Here is a 10,743-nt window from a genome sequence, read left to right as displayed (position 1 = left end):
TGCTTTTTGGAGATGGAATGTGAACTACTACACAGGCTTAGTGACTTCAATAGTGCAGAGTAGATCTTAGTGATTTTACAGATCATAGTAGAAATATAAAATAGTTTGATTTGACCTGTTACATAGGACAGTCTTTCTAGCAGGCGAGTAGTGCATGAAGGAAAACATTTTATAACTGGCACTCTCGACTAAAGCCTTTTCCTCAGTAGTCCAGAAAATCCCCAGTAAGAAAGTGTCACATCAGTAGTTGTAAACCAGTGTTTTTCAAACTTGACCATTTTAAAGATGTGTGGACTTCAATTCCCAGAATTCCACAGCCAGCGTGTAAAACCATTACAACAGGGCTGTCAAACTTGTAGCCTGCGGCCCGGATGTGTTGGCCACGCCCATGCCTGGTTTAGCCTGATGCCTAAATTACACTATATATTTATTCAGCAATAATCAAACCACTAAAGGTAAGGGGGCAGAGAACATACAAATGACCATATTTTGTGAATTTGGGGTCCAGGCTACTTGAAGGACCATCTCATCCTGGTGGGCTTGGCCAACTACACTCACACTGGCAGGGAAAGCATGCCTATATATTTTGGATAGCAGGGTCCGGGAGAAGGGCCTTCCCTGCCATTGCACTGCCCTCTGGAACATCTTGTTCCCTGGAGTGAGGTCAGCTCCAACTCCCCCAAACTTCCATAAGAACCTAAAGAACTGGGTCTGACAGTGGGCCTTGAACTCCAAAAGCAGAGCATCACAGTGGAGATGATTGATAAATTAACAACAGATCCCCCTACTTTGCATCTCTCTCACCCATCTTATCTTTAATTGGGGCACAGTGTTTGGCTTTATATATTATTATATTAACTTATGTCTTTTGTTGTTGTTAGTTGCAAAGTTATGTCCAACCCATCGCGACCCCATTGACAATGTTCCTCCAGGCCTTCCTGTCCTCTACCATCTTCTGGAGTCCATTTAAGCTCACACAGACTGCTTCAGTGACTCCATCCAGCCACCTCATTCTCTGTGGTCCCCTTATCTTTTAGCTTATAGAATTTTTATATTTTATGATTGTAAGCTGCCCAGATTTACCCTCAGCTAAGATGGGCAGCCAATGAATTTTACCAATAAATAAATAATAATAATTTGCTTCCTATTTAGAAATTTAACGTAATGTTTAATATAAGGTTTACTCAGCTTTCATAGTTTCAGTGTCAGCCATTTTACAAACAAAAGCATTTCTGTTCATTTCTTCTCCTTTGTGTTGCCATTCAAAACAAATATACGTTGGAGAATAAAGATGAAAACCAGATAAAGGTAGATTTTTTGTCTGCAATTTTTATAAAAAAATACGGATGACAACCTTCTCGGAGTGTGCAGTGGCATGAGGAAAATGAAAATTATAGGAAAGTATAACCAGGAGTCTTAGTGTAATAAATATAGAATATAGAATAACAGAGTTGGAAGGGACCTTGGAGATCTTCTAGTCCAACACCCTGCTTAGGCAGAAAACCCTACACCACCTTACAATAAGTGAATGAAGAGCACTATAAGTAATTTCTTGTATTTATTTATTGCAAACTCATGATGGCTTGCAAAATTGAAAGAAATCTGCGGTGTAATGTAAATATATAAATACAATTTCCTGTATTTATTTATCGCAAACCTCTGGTGGCTTGCAAAATTGAAAAACAAAATTGCACTGTAGTGTAAATATATAAACACAATATAAAACCAAGATAATAAATCTAACAGCAACATCATGAACTTAAAACATCCACAGTGAAAAAAATTCAGTTATCCCCCAACTTCAAAGTATATAATCATTATACCTACCACAAATAACATAAAAACCCAAAGAGCAAAAATAAATATATTCTGTAAATCTCATTGAATTCAACAGTGTAAATTTACTAATATTTAGGATCTTCTGAAGTTATTAAGTAAAGGATTAGATATAATGTATCTTCTGCCTATTTTGAATCAAGTATTTAAGTAGACTAAGAAGAAAGATCTGAGAATTATAAACTGAAATTAATAGTTTTTCCAACAAAAGACATTATTTATTCAACTGTAATGCTTGGAAACAAATAAAAGATGAAAAGTTTACATGCAGATTCTGAGCTGTATAAATACCCCCAGTGCCTTGGCAGAATGTTAGTATATTCAGTGATACCTAAATAGTTAATTTCATATTCAAATGATAATTCTACCGGGCACACAAAAATAACATATAGTTTGATGTCAGTAATTGTATATTTTAATCTGTGTTAAAAAATACTTCCCAAGGAATATGCACTTGTTAAAATTTACTTCCAGCAAGCTCTCACTGAGTTGAACTGAGCTGGCACAACACTGGAGGTAGAATTGATCACGGGAGTATTTAAAACTGGATTGAAAATATTAAATCTGCATTATCAATGCTCAGAAGTTCTTTGGAGTCCAGAAATATTGAAGGAAACAAGGGAAGGGAAAAAAGAAAAGAAAGTTGAGAGATGTTTGATTCCTGCCACATGATTTAAACACATATTTGACCTTGAGCGTTGGTAATGCATATAAGGATGCTGTACCAGTGGTGAAATTCAAATTTTTTCCCTACCGGTTCTGTAGGCATGGCTTGGTGGTCATGTGGCCAGGTGGGCATGGCTGCACACAATGTAAAAGCTGATGGACTTCACAATTCCCTGCAACAAGCAGGAACCTCACAGACAATCAGGCACAGCTGATTGTCACATGATCGCTGGAACTTTTGTTTCCCCTTTTTAAAGCACTTTTTACTACAAGCTGGGGCAAACGATAGCATTTTTTACTAGCCGCCCCAAACCAGTAGCATTTCACCCATGTGCTGTACCATCTTATGAAAATGAAATAGTGTGGTGTCAGAAAATATCATGAAAAGCCAGCATAAATAACTTTACACGCATATTTTAATCTTAAATTTGCACCAAGCATACCTTTACTTCCCCAACATCCGAATAAAACTTGCTGAAGAACCCTTTTCCTATTTTTGAATAATGCAAATGTATGTTTTACAAAATGCCAACACAGATGACATTACTGAATTTAAGCCAGAGGTCATAGAATTAAGATGTAGAAGCGATCCCTGAGGAAATGATTATTTCATTCTGTTTTAGGACTCCACCTAAAACTATCCACTGGAAATCTGCAAAGTGAAATTCAGTCACTTACTGGTAAAAAAGTAAACTAAGCCAACTATATAAGCGAGTGAAGGACTGCATATTAATCATATAATAATTTGGTCCAAAAAAGAGATGGGACAGTTGAGCTTGTATTTTCAGTACTAAATGAAAATGAGAAAATAAGAGGATGAAGCTCGAGAGGAACTGAAATAACACCAAGAACTAACCCTGAGATGAAACCGAACTGCAGTTTCAGGTCACACAACACATATTCTGTGCATAAACCTGACTCAACAATAACACTCAAATTACAATGAATTAAACAGATACCTTTGTAAATCCAATCAATCACACATCTAACTTTATGAATTCAGCAGTCCTCATTATATGTCCCCAATTATGCTGTCTTCATTATATATACTGTGTTTCCCCAAAAATATGACCTACCCCAAAAGTAAGCCCTAACCTTTTTACACGTGTGCCCAATATAAGCTCTACCCCCCAAAAATAAGCCCTAGTTAAGCCCATGCCCAGTCCCGGGTGTACAGGGTGGAGCAAGGTACATGGATAAAAATTAAGCTAGGGTGGGCATGGGGTGGTGGAGGAGCTGCCCTACTTACCAGGCCTCGTACACCCCGACACCTGCCTTGCCTGCCCACCTCTTCTGTGACTGCTCGCCGCCGTTTGTGCATGTTGCCCCTGGCCTCCATTTTGCTGTCAGAGGCCTTCCGAAAAGGCCTTTGCAGCTGAGAAACAAGGTCCGGATTGATGCGTGCATTGCCCCCAGCCTCTGTTTCGCCATCAGAAGCCCTTTGGGAAAGGCCTCTGCAGCCGATAACAGAGCTCCGGATCAATCAAGAAACTTCTTTTGGCAAACAATATACAACTTTTGCCCCAAAAGTTATCTTTAAGATTCAGCAGGCATCACAAGTTTTATACAAGCAATGCATATTTTATAAAGAAGATGCAAATTCCTAAGCTTATAAGTAGTAACACAGGGGCTCTTAAACTTAAGTACGGATTAAAGATATTAACCTAGAATTTTCTAAATAAGTTTCCAGTTTCAGTAGTAGATTGGATTAAGTAAAGCATCCTTATTTTTCATAGCCACTTTTTCATGACTCAGTAACTACCACTTTCAATAGTTCCCAACTGCACCACCAATTCCTGAGTGTAAATTTCATATAACCACTGCTTACCGAGAGCGCTGGATTGCCTTCATCCTCCACAGTGACCACCAGCTGATAGAACTGTTGTCGTTCACGGTCTGGAGGGGAAGGGCGGGTGGAGATTTCTCCAGTCACTCTGTCCATGCGGAAGGTCAACTCTTCATTGCCATGGACGATGTAGTAGGAGAGGGCACTATTGAGGCCACTGTCCCTGTCGGTTGCTCGTACCTGAGCCACAGCAGTCCCTCCACCCACGTTCTGTGCAAATATAAGACAAAGGGGTTGGAAGAAAGAAAATTAGGCCACAGAAGAAATAACATTAAAGGTAAAGGTTCCTCTTGCACATATGTGCTAAACGTTACCGACACTGGGAGGCAGTGCTCATCTCCATTTGAAAGCCGAAGAGCCAGCATTGTCCGGAGACATCTCCGTGGTCATGTGGCCGGCATGATTAAACACCGAAGGCACACAGAACACTGTTACCTTCCCACCAAGGTGGTTCCTATTTTTCTACTTGCATTTTTACATGCTTTGGAACTGTTAGGTTGGCAGAAGCTGGGGCAAGTAACGGGAGCTCACTCCATTACACAGTGCTAGGGATTCGAACCACCAAACTGCCAACTTTTCTGATTGACAAGCTCAGAGTCTGAGCTACTAGCCACTTCGTCACCTTTCACCGCAGAACATTACAGTTACACTAAATCTAAACCTAGGGTTTGTGGAAGAAGAAATGGGAGAATCTGCGGATGCGGTGAAAAGGTATCAATCTAGAGCAGGGGTGTCAAACTCATGTCACGGCAGCATCGGGTGATGTATTGGAACTTTCCCCCGCTTTGCTAAACTGGGCGTGGCCAGCATATGTCACATCCAGCCCATGGGCTGGGAGTTTGACAGCCCTGATCTAGAAGAAGGGTCTCCAAACCTGGCCACTTTAAGACTTGTGGACTTCAACTCCCAGAATTCCTCAGGCTGAGGAATTCTGGGAGTTGAAGTCCATAAGTCTTCAAGGCTGAGGAATTCTGGGAGTTGAAGTACATAAGTCTTAAAGTGGCCAGGTTTGGAGACCCCTGGCCTAGAGTCCCTACCTAGCCACAAGCAAACTAAATCCAACCCTCCTTGAATTCCATTGACCTTATCTAACTCTCAGCAGGTGCTGGCTGTTAGCAAAGAAGATTCTGGTGCATAGGCTATGTAGCAATAAATCAGTTTCATTAAACCTTCACATGTGGATGTGGCCTTTTGAGGCTGATAGATTTGACACTGGCTAACACAGGTAGTCCTGAATTTACAATCATTCATTTAGTGGCTAATCAAAATTACCAAAGCACAAAAAAAGGTGACTTGCTTTGTTGCAGAATTCCCCATGGTCATGCGATCAAAATACAAGCCCTTAGCAACTGGCATGTATTTTTGATAGTTGCAGCATCCTAGGGCGATCCCCCTTTCAAGTTTCCAGCCAGCTTCTGACAAGCAATGATAATAGAGGAAGCCAGATTTGCTTAAAGACCACATGATTCACTTAAGAACAGCAGAGATTTGCTTAAGAACCGTGGCAAAGAGCTTGTTAAAATTGAGCATCGCTCACTTAACCACTGTCCTGCTTAGCAATGGAAAGTCTGCTTCTAACTGTGCTTGTAAGTCGAGGACTACCTGTATATACTATCTTACAATAATCAGGTTTCTTCTCTCAGCAGACTCGCTATTTTTATGGGAACCTTAAACCAGGGGTCTCCAACCTTGGCAACTTTAAGCCTGGCGGACTTCAACTCCCAGAACTGGGAGTTGAAGTCCACCAGGCTTAAAATTGTCAAGGTTGGAGACCCCTGCCCTAAACATTCAAGATGATTAATTGAATACGTCACGAAAGCTAGAGGTCTGATCACAAGGCATAGTAAAAAGAAGTGAACACGGGCAATGGGGAAAGGACTCCAAGAGAAACAGCTTTTCATTGCCAAGCGAGCCAATGTCAGCAGCTTCTTTCACAGGTAAAGAGCAAAGCCAGTTAAAACATAATGCAAGCACACATACTGGACCATTCAGATGATCTCAACATATATCTCAACATATATTTACTAGTTGATAACCTGGCGTTGCCCGGGTATTTATTTATAGTGGGAAAATGTCCGGACCAAATGTAATTTCTAATATTGGATTTTTCCCCCTTACCAGAGGGAGCCCCCTTCTGGAGTACTGTGAAGCAGTTATCATGGCAACTCCACTGTGCTGTACAGTAGAAGCCATTTTAAGGCACAATAGGCTGTATCTTAACTGTAGGGGTGTCTTACCCCCACAGTATTTTTCTCCAGAGAGTAAGTCATCTATGTACCAAGTTTGGTTGAAATTGCTCGAGGCGTTCCAGAGTTATGCTGGAGAACACAGACACATAGACACACACACACACACAGCCATTTTTATACATATAGATAACAGAGGTAGTGCTTACTATCATCTGGGTTGCTTCAAGATCAGGATTGGATCAGTTCATGGAAGTCAATGGGTATTAGCTTTATTGGCAGCTTGCCTACCTCTGAAGGCCTCCTGTGGTTGCTTAGCCAGTGTGAGATTGTTGGACCAGATGAACTAAAGATCTGATCTAGCAGGGTACTGCTTATGTTCTTATTAGCTCACACCAGATGTTCTACAAACTAGTATGTATACCTCCAAGCACCCTGAGTAAACCCCAATTCCAGCTGATGTGGCTCAAATATCATCAGTTCCTGAAAACATTGGCAGATTTAGTGTTAACTATCTCTAGGAAAAGCCTATATGTGTATGAGTAGTCATGTGGCTTAGCATCCTGTATTATCCATCTGAATAGAGTTGATGAGATTATGGGACTTCCTCGGAGTGCTTATGTAATTAATGCTCCCATCTGATGCTTTCAGATAATATGGTTTGGATGCATTTCTCTTTTGGATAAGTATATAAAGACAGCCTAAGACTGCAGTAATTGGAATCTGTCCTTTTCATCATGTTTTATTGCTTTATTACACACATCCTGTTGATATGTCTTTGTTACAGAATGCATTTGCTACCAAGGTGTATCCTTGCAAGCTATAATTAGAATAAATTACATTTGTCTGGTTTATCCAAACAGTGGCATTTCCCAAATTACGCACATTTTCCAGGGAGTGGAAAAGGGATTGTAGCAAGTACAGGACTGTTGTTAGACAAATCTTATTTCTTTAAGTGGTTCTAGAATGGGAACATTTCTTAGTAGATTATCTCAAATATGCAAAGGGATAGCGAGTATCTAAGAAAAAATAAACTTTGCTAGGTCATCATTCTAACATGAGCTACAGCAACAATACAAACAGTCTCGGTTAGAACAGCATTGTACTAGACAAAGTCAATGTAAAAGTAACCAGAAAGAAATCTTTAAACATTTGAAAAGCAAAAATTGCTGCTCAAAAAGGAAGCAGAGAGCTCAATCCTCAGGGCTGTAGAGAAATTGAAAGAAAAAAAAAAGTAATCTGCATCGTTTTGGGTTTCGAATAAAGGTTTGTCCAGGCTTCTTCTAAGACGGATGTCTTAAGACTTGTGAACTTCAACTCCCAGAATTCCTTTGCCAGCCAACTCCCTGGGGAATTCTGGGAGTTGAAGTCCACAAGTCTTAAAGTTGCTGCGTTTGCAGACACCTGTTCTAAGGGAATAAAGAATTTGGTAATTATTATAACTCTTTTTGTTTTTCTCTGAATTCCTCAGAGATCTTTCTTCGGTATGATATCATTTTTTATCTGGGCTCAAAGAAAGCCTGTAATAGTGAGCTTTACTTCAAGTTCATGATATCAAGGTGCAGAAGTGGTATTCAGCTGGTTCTCTCCAGTCCAGGCGAGCTGGTAGCGACGGCTGCAGGAGGCTCCGCCTATCCACCCCGACATAATGTGCGAGCACCAGTAGGGAAGGTAAGTGAATCCCACTGCTGACCAAGGGATAGTTGGCATTGAAACTACTCAGTTCAGTGACTCAGTCTTTAGCGCTCCAATTTCTACCCACCCAGCTCTCCTTGTATGCTATCTTCATATCAGAGATAAATTATGAGAATTGGTGCACCCAACGTTGATATCCCTTGTTTTGCTTTTATTTAGTTGGCATTATATTCAATTGTCTTTTCTAGGATGCTGTTGCCGACAATGCCTTTAAGAATAGAATATTTTTCATCAATATTCCCAAATGCTTACAAATAAGCAAACATGAGTTGCACTGAAGTTAGGCCCAGTTCTTTCTTTTGCATGAACAAGTTTCTGAAACAAAGTTTTTTCTAATTTTTTATTACAAATGTTAAAAAAAAATTATGAACAAAGTATTGCCCTGACTTTTCCCTTTAACATCCTCTCATATGCATAATTCATTTTACATCATATTCCCATTTCTGATTTCAGCCATATTATTTTCTTTCCATATTTCCTATCTTAAGCTTAATTTCTACTTAATACCTAAACAATATCATTATTTGACCCTTCAAAGTTAACCACATTTACCATTTCATTTCCATCTGTTAAGTCTATTTTACTATAGGTAGTATATATCCTCAAATTCAATTTTTATATCATAAGTATTTCACTTAATTAGTTATCCACAATTAATAATATTAATATAGGTCCCTCACATCTTAATTAACTATATACCATTAACAATGTTAACACATTTCATTTTATTCTACTAGCAAATCCTTTCTTTCCTTTCGCCCTTTGCTAAACCATTTTCTCTTGGTCTCTCAAAGATTTGACTTCTTTTAGGTTCTCTTCTTTCCACCCATTCACCTAGCTTCTCCTTTAAAAAAAAATAATTGCTATATTTTTTTTTCTTTGAAGTCTTTTTCTCCCTTTTAATTTTATTGTTCTGATAAGTTTCCCCAGATTTTCTCCCAATCTTTCCCCACTATTTCCTTCTTTACTGTTTAATTTTTTCTTTTTTGGGGGGAACATTCCCCCTTGTCTACTTTTTGTCTGCCACTGTGAATCCCAGTGAAATCACCCAAACATTTTTCTTTTTCAGTCCTTCTTTCTTCCATAATATCTTCTTGTACATGGAGAAGTTTCATTAGGGACATGGCCATGAACCTATCTGAGGAAAGCCAGCAACCAGAAGACCTTCTTACCTCGTTAATGCTAACATTGTATCCATGTTGGTTGATAATGACTGGAGAATTATCATTAACATCCAGAATGTTGACTCTTAAAGTGTGTTCTTTCCTGCGAGCAGGGACACCTCGGTCTGCTGCTTGAATCTGAAAGGAAGACAAGACTTAGTAGAACATGGGTGAAGCATTACAGATTTGGTCATGCTATTAAGTTGGGCAAAGCTAGCAGCCCAGGACAAGAGGACATATTTAGACACAAAAGCAGAAATATTTCCTTTACTGAAACAAGCTAGTGCTTCACTGATAGACGATAAGTGATAATTAACTAGTTAGCTAGCTAGATTATAGAACTGATCAATTAGTAGATCCATAGTAGATAAAAGATAGAAAATAACTAGCTAGATGATAGAAACAAAATAGCTAGTAGATAGGAAGATAGAAGATAACTAGAAAGATATTTAGAAGATATCTAGAAGATGATAGATAGGTAGATAGATGATATACATAGATATAGATAGATAGATAGATAGATAGATAGATAGATAGATAGATAGATAGATAGACAGACAGACAGATGATTTAGATAGATAAATGACATAGATTTAGATATAGATAGATAGACAGACAAGACAGACAGATATCATAGATGATATAGATAGGTAGACAGATTAGATAGATAGATAGATAGATAGATAGATAGATAGATAGATAGACAGACAGATGATTTAGATAGATAAATGACATAGATTTAGATATAGATAGATAGACAGACAAGACAGACAGATATCATAGATGATATAGATAGGTAGACAGATTAGATAGATAGATAGATAGATAGATAGATAGATAGATAGATAGAGATAGATAGATGGCAGATGGATGGATAGATGAGATAGATAAATAGAAAACTTTGCTGAATAAGAAAACAATGGAAAATAGCATTGCATAAATCAAACAGCTTCATGATCATTCTTAGAATATTGCTATGAAGTTTTGGATAGTATTACAAGCAAGATATAACAGAAGTGGAAGAAAAGGACAAAAAAATGCCTCCAAGGAAATGGACCAATTCCTCCATATCACATAGTTAAAACATCAGAGGGATTCTAGCGCAAAGTTCCTGCCTAAAAATTGTCTTCATGTTCTGCTTGTGGACTTTCCAGAAACATCTGTCAGCTGCTGTAGGACTAAAATTCTGAACTAGATTGGTCATTGGTCTATGTCTCTTTGAATTCCAGAATCCAAAATCCAGAGTCTCATGTCTTGAAGTGCTAGTAAATTGAAGTTTGATGGCTTATTCTGATTGCAGACACCGTGAATGTATTTCTGGAGCTTCCAACGGGGGTGCCACACTTTTCCC

General features: G+C 38.8%; 1 protein-coding gene across 1 annotated transcript in view; it reads right to left on the bottom strand.

Annotated features, from left to right (window-relative positions):
• CDH23 (cadherin related 23) overlaps nucleotides 1–10,743 on the bottom strand; it is a 594,289-nt gene that overhangs the window by 110,187 nt on the left and 473,359 nt on the right. The window contains exons 37-38 of the mRNA XM_032232225.1: nucleotides 9,402–9,530; nucleotides 4,331–4,558 (exon numbers count right to left, since the gene is read on the bottom strand). Coding sequence (XP_032088116.1) covers nucleotides 4,331–4,558; nucleotides 9,402–9,530 — 357 coding nt within the window. The remainder of the gene's footprint in view (nucleotides 1–4,330; nucleotides 4,559–9,401; nucleotides 9,531–10,743) is intronic.

This window comes from Thamnophis elegans, chromosome 15 (assembly GCF_009769535.1).
Source record: "Thamnophis elegans isolate rThaEle1 chromosome 15, rThaEle1.pri, whole genome shotgun sequence".
Taxonomy (NCBI): domain Eukaryota; kingdom Metazoa; phylum Chordata; class Lepidosauria; order Squamata; family Colubridae; genus Thamnophis; species Thamnophis elegans.
Note: the sequence above shows the minus strand (reverse complement) of the source record. Positions and strands in the feature narration are given on the sequence as shown.